The sequence below is a fragment of the Talpa occidentalis genome, unplaced genomic scaffold (assembly GCF_014898055.3).
Source record: "Talpa occidentalis isolate TD23 unplaced genomic scaffold, MPIMG_talOcc4v2.1 talOcc4.2, whole genome shotgun sequence".
In the NCBI taxonomy this organism is placed as follows: Eukaryota; Metazoa; Chordata; class Mammalia; order Eulipotyphla; family Talpidae; genus Talpa; species Talpa occidentalis.
The window spans coordinates 83,192,440-83,209,673 of NW_023602073.1; the positions used below are offsets into that span (position 1 = coordinate 83,192,440).

Genomic DNA, 17,234 nt, shown 5'->3' on the forward strand with positions numbered 1-17,234 from the left:
ATTTGTGAGCTTAAACTTATGTAGTGTGTTTCTATCTGCTTCAGTTTTTGTTTGATGGGAAACCTCTTCAGATTAACTTGTGAACCTTTTTGTGATGTAGTAGTCTAAAAATGATAATTATTTTATTTATTATTATTATTATTATTTTAAACAAAACATGTTTAATTTAAGCCATATCCCAATAACATAAGCATATCACAATAATAACAGAGAATCAAGGCTTTTAATTATTGAGAAAAAGTTTAGCATAAACAAGAATATATCATTATTAAATGAACATATTGTGGCTAGAAAGAGACCGACAGATATGACAGACAGGTAAACCTTTGAAGGAATATCGACATTGACACTCACTAAATCTGTGTCCTTGGAAATAATTACTCTTTCTCTGTGAAACTACAATTCTGTTGCAGTAAAGATGAAATTAGGTAATTCATATAAATCTCATATAATGACTAGCAAAAGTTCCCATTAGATTAATTTGAACTTTTTTTATTTAAATTTTATTTTTATATTCCCCATACAATTACAACTCCCTTATTTTGACCCCAAGCCCTCCTTTCCCCGCCCTCCCCCACCCCCCCATAGAGTGTCTCTGGTTCATAGTTGTTTGTTGATTTTAATATAAAAATTATAATTATTTTAAACTCATCTTGTGCACTGCCTGCTCCAGACCTGTAATCAGCCATTTTACTAGGGAGCTCTGATTCCTTTCAGTAAAAAAATGTATATATATTTCATTACTACAGTATAGGTTCTAGGGGTGTTTAGTGCCTGTTCTGATTCCCCACTCTGTCTCTGGTGAATCCTCTCACCCCACACACCTCTGTACCCCAGTTCTTGTATGCATGAAATAAAGAATAAGACACTATCTTCTTATTATTTTTTTTGTTGTTGCAATCGTGGAGCATAGAAATAGTCATTGTCTCATCAACAAAACTATGAACTGTTAAAATTTTAATGATTTGAAAATATATAAAATATATACATTGTGTACTTTGTACACGATGTACAGTTTCTCAAATTTAAGTTGTTTGCTCTCTGTATCAGAAAAAAATTGCAACTAATGATAGAAAATCAAGAACAGATTGCGAATTTGAATTTAGAACTCCAGTTTACTGGTTTTTTAGTTGAAAAAATATCCTTAAACTGTGAGTAGCCAATGGTGACCTCATTAGATGTATGACTTAGATCATTTTGCTGCTCAAGAACCACTAGCAGCAGGTATTTCCTCCATTATTCTCATGTCCCCCTCTTTATAAATCCGTTTTTAAAATATTCTCGTATATTAAAACTTAACAGGATATATTTATATTTAGTTTATAATGAAAATCTATTGCTGTGGTTTTTCTGTTACGCTATTTTGCCATGTACAAATGTATTTGCAAACAGAACAGAGGGGACTTATAATAAAGATTTCTTTTGGGAATCGGTACTCAGGAGATATGCTTGGCTTTTTGTGGTAGAATGCTGAGGTGAGAGGTTTATCAGACTGCTTTCCAATCCTCTTTCTCTTCTTTTCTGGTGTCATAACCAGAGGAAGAGGAATAGCTGAGCTGTAAGACACTTGGGATTTGGTCTGAGCTCATGGAAGACTATGCTGACTTAGTATTGGTATTCTTGGAATTCTTGGTATTCTTTAGACAGTATTGGATATTTATTACTTAAGTGTAATCATGGTAGTTATTTTAATTTTCAGTCTGGATAAACCATGTTAATAACATTTTTCAATTTTAAGTGTGTTACCATGTTTTTAAAGTAACAGCTTTATGGGATATAATTCATATTATAAAATTCAGCCATGGATGCAGTAAAGTGATTTTCAGTATGTTAGAATTATACAACCCCAATTTTAGAATACTTTGTCATCCCCCAAAGCAACTCTATAGCTGTTAGCTGTTTTCTCCATTTCTCCCTCCCACAGTTCCTGACAACCACTAATCTTTCTGTCTCTCTGGATTTGCCTATTCTGGACAGTTCATATAAATGGTATCATGTGGTACTTTTGACTCTCTTCTTTAGCTGAGCATAGCTTTTAAGGTTCATGTCAAAGCATATGACACTATCTTTTTCTTTTTTGTTGTTGTTGCAACTGTGGAGCATAGAAATAGTCATTGTCTCATCAACAAAACTGAACTGTTAAAATTTCAAAAACATACTCTTTTATAATGAATCAAGAGTAAAATATAACCAGTAGCCATTTATTAGAGGGATATTTGAAATTTGGAGTCAGTATTTATAAGAGGTAAATTCCATGTTCATGCATTGTTTATTCAAAGAATGTTGGAACCAGAAACATGCAGTTACAATTTGGGTTTTCTATAATTCACTCCTTTTTTTTTAATTAATTAATTTATTTATACAAGCACTGGGTACAGTCAGAAGTGCAGGAGGGTGAGAGAATTCACCAGAGCCAGAACAGGAGCAGAACAGGCAGACTGATGAAGTACACTGCTGAGGGGAGCAGCGGGTGTGGCAGGAGAGGTCTGTGCACCATGTGGGACCCGGCTGGGGATCAAACTGGCACTGCAGAGGCCGCGGGCAACTTCGCAGCCCAGTGCTTAACCACTGCGCCACCAGGGAGGCTCTATAATTCATTCTTTTTTTTTTTTTTTAATTTTTTTTAATTTTTATATTCCTCATACAATTGCAATCCCCTGATTTTGACCCCTATCCCTCCTCCCCCCCCCCAAAGTGTGTCTCTGGTTCATAGTTGTTTGTTGATTTTGATTTTTTTCTTTTTATAGTTATTCTTTTTCCTGGTGCCTTCTTTAGATTTTCTAGATTCCTGTTACGAGTAAGACCATCTGGTATTTTTCTTTTTCTTTCTGGCTTATTTTGCTGAGCATGATCCCTTCCAGCTCCATCCGTGTTGCTGCAAATTGCATGTGTTTATCTTTTTTGAATGCTGAGTAATATTCCATGCTGTATATGTACCACATCTTCTTGATCCAGTCATCTATTTTTGGGCATTTGGGTTGTTTCCATAGCTTAGCTATTGTAAATAGTGCTGCTATAAATATAGGGGTGCAGGTGCTCTTTGGAATTGATGTTTCTGTGTCCTTTGGGTAAATACCTAGGAGTGGAATTGCTGGATCATATGGAAGCTCTATGTTTCGTAGGTTGAGGAATCTCCACACAGCTTTCCATAGTGGTTGGACCAGTTTACACTCCCACCAGCATTGCAGGAGAGTTCCTTTCTCTTCACATCCTCGCCAACATTTGTTGTTGCTAGTTTTTTTAATATGTGCCATTCTCACTGGTGTGAGATGGTATTTCATTGTAGTTTTGATTTGCATTTCCCTGATTACAAGTGATGTTGAATATTTTTTCATATGCCTGTTGGCCATTTGCATTTCCTCTTCAGAGAAGTTTCTTTTTAGCTCTTCTGCCCATTTTTTGACTGGATTATTTTCTTTGTTTTTGTTGCGTCTCATCAGCTCTTTGCAGATTTTTGTGATCAGTCCTTTATCATTAGTGTTGTGTGCAAAAATATTCTCTCAGTCGGTGGGGTTTCTCATTGTTTTTGTTATTGTCTCTTTTGCTGAGCAGAAGCTCTTTAATTTGATATAGTCCCAGCTGTTTATCTTTGCCTTCACTATCACTGCTTTGGGTGATGTGTCTGTGAGATATCTCTGAGGTGCATGTCATGTAGTGTTTCGCCTATATTTCCTTCTATCTATTTTATGGTTTCAGGTCTTATGTCTAGTTCTTTAATCCATTTTGAGTTGGTTTTTGTGCATGGTGTGAGGTAGTAGTCAAGCTTCATTCTTTTGGATGTAGTGACCCAGTTTTCCCAACACCATTTATTGAACAAACTTTCTTTGCTGCATTGCATGTTCTTTGCTCCTTTGTCAAAGATTAGTTGACCATAGATCTGTGGGTTTATTTCTGGGTTTTCTATTCAGTTCCATTGGTCCATGTGTCTGTTCTGGTTCCAATACTATGCAGTTTTGATGATTATGGCTTTGTAGTATAGTTTGAAATCTGGGAGAGTGATGCCTCCATTCTTTTTTTTTTCAGGAGGGTTTTGGATAGTCAGGGTTTTTGGTGGCTCCATATGAATATAATTCATTTCTTAATGAAATTTTTAATGTAGTTTTCTACTCTCCTTTATTCTTGTCTAAAATAATCAATGATTTGAAAATATATGAAAAAGGGATTTCTTAGATCTAGATTGTAAATGAGAATTATCTTGACAAACTGAAGTTGACTGCTAAAGGGGAGTGTCCTTGATGAAGTTTTTATTAGAACAGAATATGTTGAAACTACATCAGAATAATATTTCTAAGAGTTTGAAAATAGGACATCATATACTGTATCTTTTTTATTAAAAAACATGGTCTGCTGAGTTGGCAATAATACGCCACTATATAAGATCATCTTGAAAAAATGTCTCTTACCCCTGGTTTCAGGCAATGGCTTGGATTCAGAATCCCCTATTACTGTGTAATCCCTGCCATGAGGCTCTAGAGGGAAGCGGCATAAGTTTCACTCTGCTTTGCCTTTCTGTTTGATTTCTGCTCCTGGGAAATGTTTACCTCTATTTTGAGTCTGACTTCTCTTAAGAGTTTCTCATTTAAAATTTTATTGTATATTTGAAGCTAAAGGAATATGATTAAGGGTGAGATTCTGGAGCCAAGTTGGCTACAAAATGTTATAATGTAAGTGAAAACATTGGGAGCTAAATTATTTAATTTTTTTAAAAAAGATCTTTTTTAAAAAATATCTGGGGTACAGGCCAAAGGTGCAGGGAGTGAGGATTCACCAGTGACAGAGTGGGGAGCAGAACAGGCAGATCTACTGAAATACACTGCTGAGGGGAGGAGCAGGCAAGATAGGAGAGGTCTGCTGTGCCATGTGGGCAGCTCCCTGGCTGGCTGGGATGCTGTGGATAGCTTCACAGTGCTGTGCCTAACCCCTTGCACCACCAGGGAGGCCTGGGAGCTAATTTAAAAATATCTTCTTTTGTTTAAGTAAACCTGAGCTAAGATACACACCAAAGAGTAACTTACCAAAGACAAGCAATTACTGTTGGATATATCAATAGTTAATATTTGTGGTTTTTCATGTCATCTTTTTATACAATAAATAAGTCATATTGATGTGATGGGCTTAGTAGAGTGGTGAAAGGGACAAGAAATTTTGGCTTAAAGGTCGATGTGGTGTGTCTTGGTGCAGAGACTAGAAAAAATTGTGAAAACTTTACATATACAAGGTAATCTTGATCCAGTGATAGAATTTCATCTAGGACAATCTAGCAGTTATTTTTTTTTTTTTGTAGTTTTTTCCATGAAATTATTCAGAATGAGTTAATTTCTTATAAATAAGCATTATTTAATAGAAACCTACTTTTTACCACTCTGGAATAATCCTTAAATAAGCACTTAATTCCCCTCATTTTTTTTTTTTTTTTAAAGATTTATTTATTTATTTATACAAGCACTGGGTACAGTCAGAAGCGCGGGAGGGTGAGAGAATTCACCAGAGCCAGAGCGGGGAGCAGAGCAGGCAGAAGGACCGAAGGACACTGCTGAGGGGAGCAGCGGGCGGCAGGAGAGGTCTGCGCGCCATGTGGGATCCTCCTCTGGTGCCTGGGGAGCAGCCGGGGATTGAACTGGCGCTGCAGAGGCTGCGGGCAGCTTCGCAACCCAGCGCTCAACCGCTGCGCCACCGGGGAGGCCCTTAATTCCCCTCATTTTAAATAGGCTAAACTAGCACTCTTAAATGAGCTAATCAATACAACTAGTAACTGTCTTTCAAGGGAATGATCAGTATAGCTGCAGAATTTAGTTTTTTTGGGATCTAAATAGTTTGACTTCTCAGTCCTTTTTCTCAAAGCAGTGTTGCAAAATATCAATCTAGGTAACACTTGAGATTGCTGTTGGGATTTTTTTTCTCCTTTTTTCCAAGATGACCTACTTTTAAAACAGAAAATTAAGAGGTTTTTTTTTTTAAAAAATGTATGTAATTATATTGATTATTTGTCTGAAATGGTATTTTATAACTTCATAGGAAAGTGTTTTCTAAAATATTTTTTAGAAGTTTTTTTTAATTTCTTAGCCTTTTTATTGAAGTATGACAGTTCAGTAAAATAGCTCGTATATTGAGAGCTAAAGATCTTAAGTTTCTAAATTTGTAAACTTGTGTAACCAACACACAATCACTATATGAAACATTAGCTTTTCTGTCCTTTCTTGATCTTCCTATTCAGAACTCTCCTAAAGTTAATTACCATTCAGATTTCTGTCACTGTAGATAAGTCTTGTATGCTTTTGAATTTCATATAAATGAAATCATTCAGTGAGTACTCTTTCTGAATCTGGTTTGTTTTGCTTATCATTGTATCTGAGATTCATCTATGTTACTGGGTTATCTTAACTACTGGGTTTTCTTTACTCTGTTGTCTACATATGCTATATATTTGATTTTGTTTCCGTCTACTGATGGTTGGCATGAGTAGCATTTGGTTTAGAGCTTTGATCAATAAAACTGCTCTGAACAATCTTACATTTATATACATATGTGTGTGTATAAATATATAAAATAAGGTATAAAGACTTAGCTTTAGTGGAAATGCTGAGTCATAGGGTTTGTATATGTCCCACTTTAATTCTTTCTGTCAATTTTCCAAAATGATTGTAATACTTTATATTCTCTTTCTATGGTATAATAGTTACAATTGCTTTGTCTTTTTCATCAAAATGTGATATCATTTACAAAATGAATTAGGTGGGTATAGAAACTAATATTTGTATTGGTACTAATCAAGTATACAGAATGTACTGGCAGTTGAGAGATTATTTTAAATGAGTAAATAATATAGCTTCACATATTTGTGACTACTCTGCGAAAATCCTTTCAATCCTTGGTGATTCATTCTCTTTATACTATTTTACCTTGTTTAAAAAAGAAAAACTACGTAAAATAAAAATTGTCTTATAGAAAGCAATTACAAGATGATAGTAACCTTATTTTGTTAAATAACTATATACTAACATATCTTCAAGCCTAAAAGGAAGGAACCAGCTGAGGTTATAATAACTTTTTAACATTGTTTATTATTAAAGTAACTGTGATGATGAAGAGTGTACAAGGTGCGGCAGAAAACCGTGTTTTAGGGTCTACTACAGGCTTGTAGTAAATTGGAAACATTTTTTTCCCTTCATAGAATTTCTTAAATATTTTCACAGTCATTTAAAGTTTTATTGCAAGTGAGGCAATAAAAAAGGGAAGAAATCCAATTACTTTGTAAGCAAAGCTTTCATTTCCTATTTAATGAAAGAAAGGAAGATTTTTTTTTAATTTTCTTTTTTTTTTTTAATTTATGTATTTATTTATACAAGCACTGGGTATAGTCAGAAGCACGGGAGGGTGAGAGAATTCGCCAGAGCCAGAGCAGGGAACAGAACAGGCAGAGTATTGAAATACACTACTGAGGGGAGCAGCGGGTGAGACAGGAGAGGTCTGTCACTCCAGGTGAGACCCCCGCAGTCGGCCAAGGATGGAACCGACGCTGCAGAGGCTGTGGGCAGCTTCGCAGCCCAGCGCTCAACTGCTGCGCCACCAGGGAGGCCCAAAAGAAAGGAAGATTTTCATTCAGTAAGCATGTAGACTCTTAAGTTCCTCATAGTAAATTGGAAATGTCTTAAGTAGAAAATAAGAAAAAATATTTTCTTAGTAAATGCTTTGATGAAAGTTAGCTTTCCTAAGTTAAAACCTGTTCTTAAGAGTATTGCAGTCAGGGTAGTCTACAATTAGATTTAATGAAAAATAGTACAGTAAGAGTTTACTTGGTGCTTATCATATGTCAGACATTGTTCTAAGCCTTTAAATATATTATTTCATACTCCTCACAACAACCCTATGAGGTTGATATTGCTATTCTCATTTACTAGTGAGAATCCGAGGGACACAGATTTGGTAATTTATTAATGGTCATCTACTATTGAGTAGCCAAACCTAGATTCTAACCTGAATGGTCTGCCATTAGAGTATGCACTCTTAACCAATATGTTATGGCCTCTCAGTATATTACTATTACCGTTAAAATTGGAGCGAAAGCAGAAAGGTCAAGTGATTGAGTTTCTACTGAGTACCATGTGTTGTGCTAATCACTTTGTATGTGCTATTTAATTCTCATGGTGATCATATAGTTAGTATAGTTATGATAAAAAGGAAAGCATATGACTAAGAGAGTAAAATATATCCAGGGTCACACATCTCATAATTAAGTAGAACAGCTCTTTCTTAAAAGGAGGTCAGTAGGTGTTCATTATCTTCCCATGAATGTCTGCCTTGGATAATTGAAACAACTGCTAATACCCACTAGGAAGTAGCAAGCTATTTAAATCTTTAGCACAAATTTTCTAATATGACTATTATTGGAGTAATTCAACACACCATCTATGCTAAATAATGATGGCATTGTAGAGTGAAAAGGATGTGGACTTTGGAGTCAGAAGCGCCTTGGTATTTATGAATAAAGCTTTAATTTTAAAGTGATAATTGAGAATCAAAATTTAGAAGCATTTTTTTGTTGGGTCACTCTTCTGTCTAATACTGAAAGTAAAAGTAGATTATTCAACACATATGTACTAAGTGCCTAGCATGTGATAGACACTCTAGTAGGTTCTTGGGATACAGCAATGAACAAACAAGACAAAAAATCCCTGCTTAAAAGAGTTTACAGTCTAATCAAGTAGATTTAATTGTGACTTGCTCTAGGGAAACAGTGATCTTGATGCTGTCTCTTTGTTCACCTTCTTAAAGCCTGATAAATATCATGTCCAAGAGCATCAGGACCTATCTGCACTATCTTTCTGTAGAACCATCATCTCCTGTATATTTGTCTAGGTGTTCTAAGTCCAGTATGATTTATGGAGCATCTTTTATGTGATGAGTCCTGTTCTGGCATTGGGGTTGCAAACATCACATTGTAAAATAACTTGTATTCTTTAGGAGCTTACAGTCTGGGAGAAAGATGAGAATAGGGGAGAAAACCTTTGTCTCCCAACAGTAATCTCTTTTCAACCTTTCTTTTGCTTTTTTCTTCATAAAAGTTAGGCAAAACTTATAACCAGGAGTAAAAAGTTTCATTCTCTCTTGGGTCATACCCTCTTCTTGGGCGATCATAATCCCTCAAGTATTCCTTGAAAGGTGGAAAATTGTATTTCCAGTTGTATGTATGTATATGTTGTTTTCTGGCTCATCTGGTTTAAGTTTAATTGATATTTCATGGTGTTTTCATATCAACCCTCTTTTCTGATGTTTTGACATGCACACTAATCATTGTTTCGTAAGAAGTCCTTACTGGAAATTTTTTACTATTCATTTACACCAGATGAATCGTCCTAATATGAAAAGATTTCAAGTAGATAACGTTGATGGAAAAGTGCTCTAATTACATGCAATGCCACTGTCAAATGAGGATTTGAGAAAAACCAATTAACAATTGAAAGAGAAAATTGCTAAAGATGTGATATATGTGTTTCAGAATAGAATGACTTAAATGACCCTAGTGCTTAATAAATTACAAGACACATAATAGTTAAGTTTCCAAGAGCCCCAGACAAGGAACAAAGATGGGAGAAGATTAAGAAAGGGGCAAGAAAGGGGGACGAGGAAAGAGGAGGAGAAGTAATAGAGAGAGAGAGAAAATAGTAATAATGCTAAAGGGGAGAAAGGTGAAAACTAGAGGGAACAGAAAACAAGTAGTAAAGGAGGAAAGGTACAACAGACAGCCAAATGACCAATAAACAACCACACACACAGGTTGGGGGAGAATTGCTTCTCAGGCTTCTGATGGCTCCCAGCGAGCTAGTTGTTGCTGTTTTAGTCTGGCCCGCTGGGGAGTGCCTTAGGTCTGGGGAGTGCCTTAGGTCTGGGTAGGACAGTCTTCCTGGTGTCTGCTGTCTCCCTTGGGGTGTGTAGAGGGAGGATAAAGAAAGAGCACTGAAAGGCCAGGCGTAAACTGTGGAGTGTCCAATAGTCTTTGACAGTCTCCACTGCAGATGTGGTGGGGGAGGGTCGGCATTCTTTCTGGGTCCCTGAGGTGGTTGGGCAAGTGTGGGGGCTCTGGAGTCCTCCTTCCACCTGAGGCCTTGTGGTATCTAAGAGGCGCTCAATGTAGGGACCAGCCCTACTGGGCTCCACCTAATACCCCTCCCACTGGTAGGTGCGACCGTTTAAATGGTGTGTTCTTCCCGCAGCTAAAGCCTTCTGGTTTTGGGTGTAGGTGGTTGGTGATTTTGTTCTGATCACTAGGTGACACCAGAGACTTTTCCTAGTAAACTTTCAGAACTGTACTTGCTCCTGCAGGTCTCCTAGAAAAGGTGGGATGGAGAGGGGACACAACAAAGGGGCTTGCACCCAGCACTGTGCCTGCCCTAAGGCCTGTTTGCCCACCTGTCACTTTCTGGAGTTCTCAGATATCTTAGGATTCTCCCATAGCCTCCAAACTTTTTCTTCTCCTTTTCTTTTCCTAGGCCAAGTGGGCCGATTTGTGGATGGGGGACGGGAGAATTCTGGATGAATGAATTCTGGATGAATTCTCTCTTCTGTTCCTCTGTCGTTCCAACTTTCCCTCTGCTTCTATTCAGATCACCAATGTCACCAACTTTGTCCAACACATCTGGGTCCTGCCAGGAACTTATTTCTCCCTATCAGTTGTTTTTATGGGGGAATTTAATACTAGCACCCCTTTGCCACCATGTTGGTGATAGCATCCGGTTTCGTGTTCTTTGGATAAATGCTCAAGAGTGGGATTGCTAGGTCATATGGTATTCCATTTTAATTTTTTTAAGGTAAATCCAAATTGCTTCCCATAATGGTTGCACCTGTTCACATTCCCACAAACATGTAATATGGTTGCTTTTTCTCCATATTCTTTTCAACACTTGTTGGAGGTTTTTAGGTTTTTATGAATGTTTTTATTAATGTGTTGAAAATGCTCTGTAGGTGTGAGGTGTTATCTCATTGTGGTTTTAACCTGCTTCCCTTCTGTTAGAAACAACAGGGAACCTTTTCTCATGTCTTTTGGTGTTCTAATCAAAGATACCTTCTTTGGTGAATTGTTTCTTTATATCTCCTGCCCATTTACTAATTGATTTCATTTTGGGTTCTTGAATTGTATGAGTTGTCATAAATCTTAGATATTAATCCCTAGTCAGCTATATAGTATATTAAAACTTTATCCCATTCAGTAGGATATCTTTTTAACCATCTTCATTTTCTTTTCTTGTATAAAAGCTTTTTAACTTGAGGTTAATTTTTTAACCAAAAGTAACTTTATTAGTAACATCATGAAATGCATTGCTAATATTTTCTCTGTGCATGGGCCTCCCCTGGTGGTGCAGCGGTTGAGCGCTGGGCTGCGAGGCTGCCCGTAGCCTCTGCAGCGCCAGTTCATTCCCCCACCGCCGGCGAGGGTTCCACCAAAAAAAAAAAAAAAAAAATTCTCTGTGCAGGTCTAATATCTAAATATTTTTTTAACATTTATTTATTTATGCATACAAGAACTGGGGTGTAGGCCAGAGGTGTGGGGAGTGAGAGTATTCCCCAGAGACAGAATGGGGAGCAGAACAGGCAGATCTACTGAAATACACTGCAGAGGGGAGCAGTGGGCGAGACAGGAGAGGTCTGCTGTGCAATATGCGGGTTAGCACCCTGGCTGGGTATTGAATCAGACCATCTGCAGTGATAGCGCTGAGACTTAACCCCCTATACCATCAGGGACTACCTAATATCTAAATCTTTAATTCATGTGGGGTTTTAATTCATTTGGATTATTAGTGATCCAACTTCATTTTCTTATGGTAGCTTTCCAATTTTCCCAGTAGCATTTATTAAAAAGACTATCCTTTCCCCATTTTATGGTCATAGATGCTTTGTCATAGATTAGCTATTGGTATATATATGGATTTATTTCTGGACTTTTAATTGTATTCCACTGACTCATATCTATTTTTATGCCAATACCATGTATTTTTATAGTACTGTTGCCTTATGATAATGTTTGAAGTTAGGTAACATGATAATGATAGCTCCATTTCTTTCCCTTTTTTCAAGGTGGCTTTTGTAATTTGAGGCCTTTTGTGGTTTGAATTCAAAAATAGAATATACAATATAGTGATAGGTTTAATGTGAGACAGATCTACAAGTATGTCATAAAGAATGGTAAAGAGGAAAGGGGGAAACTTTAACAAGATTCTGAATAATTAAAACAAGGTATTGGGGATAAATAAGAGATATGTGTAATATTCTCACATAAAATAAGCAAAGTTGTATATAATTTGGTTGTGAAAACCTTCACATATAAACATATATAGTAATTATAGATGTCAGTTTAATCACAGGAATGTATGACAGCAATTTTTATTAATATGTGGATAGCATTCAAATGACTTTAATAAGTGAACAGCATGAATGATAGTCTTTTTTTTTTGGTGTGTGCTTTATAGTAGACTATAAGATGATATACAATTCAGTAGCTTTTGAAAAACCCATCATTCATAAGTTTTTACTGAAAATGTCTAAAGATTAAATCCTACTATAGTTTTAACAGGCTCCTAGGTGAGCTAGTATTCTGGAAATTGTCCTGTAACTTATTAGAAGATATTCTTCCGATTTCAAGTTGTAATACAGCAGTGGATTAATGTTAATCTTCTCAAAGCATTAATTCAATCATATGATAGCTACATACCCTGATTCCTACAATTGGCAGAGATCAGATCTTCTTTCTCAATACATTTTGTACACATAACATACTTCCCTAGGATTTCTTTCTTTTTGCTATCCTCTTTGAAAATTAGTGGCCTATTAAATTACTACGTCCTTCCACAGTGGGGCCCCAGTTTATTTTTTCAGATTTATCTTTTATTACTTCCTTACACTTAGACCTGTAGGTTTGTCAGATATGTCCACCATCTTTCCCACTTCCATATTCAGTTTTCTTCACATGTGCTTTTATCAATGCTTACCTGTTTGACTCCTTCCTATCTTTCCTACAGACCTCAAGGTAAGTAGCACTACCTGTATAAAGTGGTAATCATTGCTGTCATCATCACTTTTGAACTTCATAGCATCTTATATGCTACCTTTTGTTACATATTTGTATACTTGCGGTGTCCTTGCTATCAGATTGTATCTCCATTACTGCAACTAGACAGAATAGTACCTATGAACTGTAAGCATTAGGTAAACATTTATGTTTGAATCTAATTTGTAATGAATAGAAATTATTAAGAAAAAAGCATGGTACAGTGGAAGGAGCCCTGTTAGGAGACTAGCCTCTGCCATGATAGCCACTTACAGCGCCAGAAAAATTATGTCACTTTAATATCCTTAACTTTAAATTGAGAGAGTTGAACATTATAGATAATATGCCCTTTCTTGTATGATTCTAAGAGTGTTAAAGTGAATGAATTATAGATGTACTAATCAAAAGATATAATTTGAGATGTAGTCAGTTTTTTTTCTTTTGTAAAGATTTATTTATTCATTTATACAAGCACTGGGTATAGTCAGAAGTGCAGGAGGGTGAGAGACTTCACCAGAGCGGGGAACAGAACAGGCAGACTGACGAAACACCCTGCTGAGGGGAGCAGCGGGCACGGCAGGAGAGGTCTGCATGCCATGTGGGACCCTCATTGGCGGCCGGGATCAAATCAGCGCTGCAGAGGCTGCGGGCAGCTTTGCAGCCCAGCGCTCAACTGCTACGCCACCAGGGGAGGCCCTGTAGTCAGTTTTTAAACAAAATTTTTTATAATTACTTCTAGAACTTAGAAAGGTCTATAGTTTAATGTAGGCGGGGGGCTATTATCTACATTAATTGGTTGACTAAAGAAGAGTGAATCACAATCTAGAGGCCCCAGCTGTATTTCCCTTATTTAAAAGGTTAGGAAATTGTGGTAAATGTAGTCATTGGAAACTGAGTAGTTTTTTATTTAATTATATTCTGTGCTATAGTGTTATGAATTACAAAAGATTGACTAGCAAAGCTTCTGCTTATAAAGATTTTAATAATTTGAACGAGACATCTGCTCAATATGAAGTCAAGGAAATTGCATTTCATAAAATGCTTTATCTAAGTAGACCATTGTTTTTCTTGTTAGATAATTTTGTTTAATAAAATATAGAGTGCCTAATATCCATTCACAGTTGACTTACTAAAAGGTAAATTCCATATGTGATGTTTTTAGTAATGAGAATTTAGTGGTATAGCTCTATATGAACTGCTAGATATGTCTAAACTGAATGTGAAATATATAAAGGGTGACAGAATGAAGGTAAATGTGGTAGTCAAGGTCTTGATTTACTGTTAATATACTTTATTATATCCCTACTCAGAAATCCTGTCAACATAATAGTATTTTCAGTCTTAGGTTTTTTAAAATTTGACTTCAAAATATATATTTTATATATATTTTATATATCTTAAGTTTATCTTGTTATTCTTTGCAAAGTACAACAGATTTGTTTCCCCTCTCCAAACAATGGGTAATTTCATGTTTAGAAATATTTTAAAAGCTAGTTCTGATTTGTTGGGGAAATAAGTCAGAATTTGAATAAGTCAGAATTTGAATTTTCAGAAAGAAATTTTGCCTGAAAAGGGTTATTACAATGCAGTTACGAAGGAATCTGTCATAGATTTGGTTTCTGTTCCATATTTATTTTCATGGAAGAAGATTAAGTAAAATATTATACCAAAGAAAGAGTTCTAAATTGAGAGACAGAAAACAAGTATTAATTATACAACCCCTATTTAGCATGTAATATCTAAGCTTTAATTTGCAAAATGAATGTGTTTAGTCAAATGATCTATTTTCAGCATTAAAGTTTTCTGGTTTTAAATAAAAGATTAGTGCCTAATAAGCATGAGACATTTATGTCTTACTGTCTAGAGTATTATTGGCAGATGTTTGATCAATACAGACCTGCCCCACGAAGCTACTGGAATATTGCCCAATAGTATTTGAAGTTTGTGTGCTTATAGGCACTTAATTCTTAAATTCTCCTACATAGTTTATAATATCACTGATCATCCACTTGCAAAAGGGAGAAGGGAAGGAAATTCTAACAGTTTATTCAGTTGAAACAAATTGCTTCTTTTGTTGCTACAACTGTACTTTCTTTGAAATTATTTTGCCTGAAGCTAGGCATATCTTAACCTATGTTGATGTTGACAATTAAAAAAACAAACAATGAGATGGATTATATTAAGCTTATGAAAATTATATATAGTTGCAGACTGATAATTCTGTATTTAAAGAGGTTATTAAAGAATTGAAATCTGTAATAGTAAACTAATTGGTTAAAAAACTGAGACTCAGTCACAATAGATGACTAAAAGCAATTAAGGACAGATCAATATTCTTAAAAACTACATACCTGTTTTACCAAAAAATGAACTTTCATAACAACTGAGTTATGAATTCTTTGGATAGTAATAGAAGAAATGACCTTGTGAGGATGGTTTGATAATGAATGAGTGATTATTTCATTTTCTTGATTTAAGAAAGGTAGATTTTCAAGTTGAGACTCCTGTAGGTGTAGTCCTTTCATACACTACATTTTCTACAAATGAAAAAAAGGAAGATAGTTTATGATGTGCAACCTACTTCGGTTCCTGGTAATTAAAAGAATATTGCATTTAAAAATGTAACTAGTAAGTGTGGAATCAGGAAAGCACATCAAATAAACATTTCAGTAGATTTTTCTTGGGGCGGTGGTATCTCAAGTGTCAGCAGTGTGGTTGAAGGGAATAACAGTGTGCTCACAAAAACGCCAAGTCCTGGGCCTCCCTGGTGGCGCAGGGGGTTAAGACGCAACCTATAAAGCTGTCCGCAGCCACTGCAGCACAAGTTGGATCCCTGGCCAGGGAGCTACCTACATGGCAGCAGCAGACCTCTCCTGACTTGCCTGCTGATCCCCTCAGCAGTGTATGTCAGTCAATCTGCCTGTTCTGTTCCCCACTCTGTCTCTGGTGAGTCCTCTCACATTGAAAAATTTGCAAGTAATATGAAATGCAGTTCTTCAACAAGTGTAATATCAGATAAGGAATTTAAAAGGCTAGGAACAATTATATAAGATTAAGCATGTATATTCACTATTTGGGGGCCCCAATATGTAACATTTGTCATTGCAAGTTCCATGATTATGTTTGTTTTTTATATAATAATAAATGCTCTAGGCTTTATTATAGTATGCTTCATTACTCTAACCTTATCAAAAGTATATGTAATTGAGTTTAAGAGTTGTTCAATTTATTTAAGAAAAGTTAAATCTGATTATTTACTTTAAAGCTGCAGAAGAAAGACGATCAACAATTGGAACCTAAAAAAAGTACCAGCCCTAAAAAAGCTGCAGAGCCCACTGTCGATCTTTTAGGACTTGGTAAGTAATAAAAAATACAAGTCAACATTAGAGTTACAAAACAATTGAAACCTTTACTTACTTGAAATAAATACAATGGCCTTTTTAAAATCAATATGCAAAAAAATACCTGTTAACTGAATTTGAAAATGGTGGGATTAGTTTTCTGAGTTCCTGCAAAAAAAGGACTTCTTTAATAAGGGAGCTAGTGCCTGTCAGCACTATCTTCACTGAAATATAAGTAATGAGTTCCTTGGGGAAAGAAGAGATATCAAAGTAATCTTCAAAGGCTTGGTAAACTGTTACATTTTGACATTTTAAATAAAACGTAGATTTTTTTTCTTCACTCCTATTAGTTTTGTTGGCAGGGGTAAAGGGATTCCCTTAGCAAAATAATTATGGAGTAACCTTATTATAAAATATACTAGTTTAAAATAAAATTTAGTTTAATTTTGGTTAGCTGAAGCATCATGAACTCGATTGGTTTCAATATATTTAATGACAGTAGGAAGTACTTGTTTTAATTTCTATTTTCATGATCGATAGATATATTTTATCTGCCTGGCAGGTGAACTACCTTCCATTCATAAAGAGTTTTTCACTCTTATCTACAAATATTGTCAGCTCCTTTTTTTGTTTTTCTCCTTTCCCTTCTAAATTGACTTATAAATGGTTATTTTAGTACTATCTGAGCATTTGAGCAGTAATTAATTTAAAAAAACTTTTTTTAATCTGGAGAAATATCAACTAAAGAAAGAAAGATTGTTGAAGAGTAGAACTTCATATACTGTTACTCTAAAAATAGATTTAATACTTAATGAGTGAATTGTTTCCTGTTACAAGAATTATAGTTAAATGTT

At 35.6% G+C, this 17,234-nt stretch overlaps 1 protein-coding gene across 4 annotated transcripts in view; it reads left to right on the forward strand.

Moving 5' to 3' along the window:
- SMAP1 (small ArfGAP 1) overlaps positions 1-17,234 on the forward strand; it is a 143,348-nt gene that overhangs the window by 94,365 nt on the left and 31,749 nt on the right. For all 4 annotated transcript variants that reach the window (XM_037519943.2, XM_054698913.1, XM_037519944.2 and 1 more), the window contains one exon: positions 16,305-16,395. In XM_037519943.2, the coding sequence (XP_037375840.1) occupies positions 16,305-16,395 (91 nt within the window). The remainder of the gene's footprint in view (positions 1-16,304; positions 16,396-17,234) is intronic.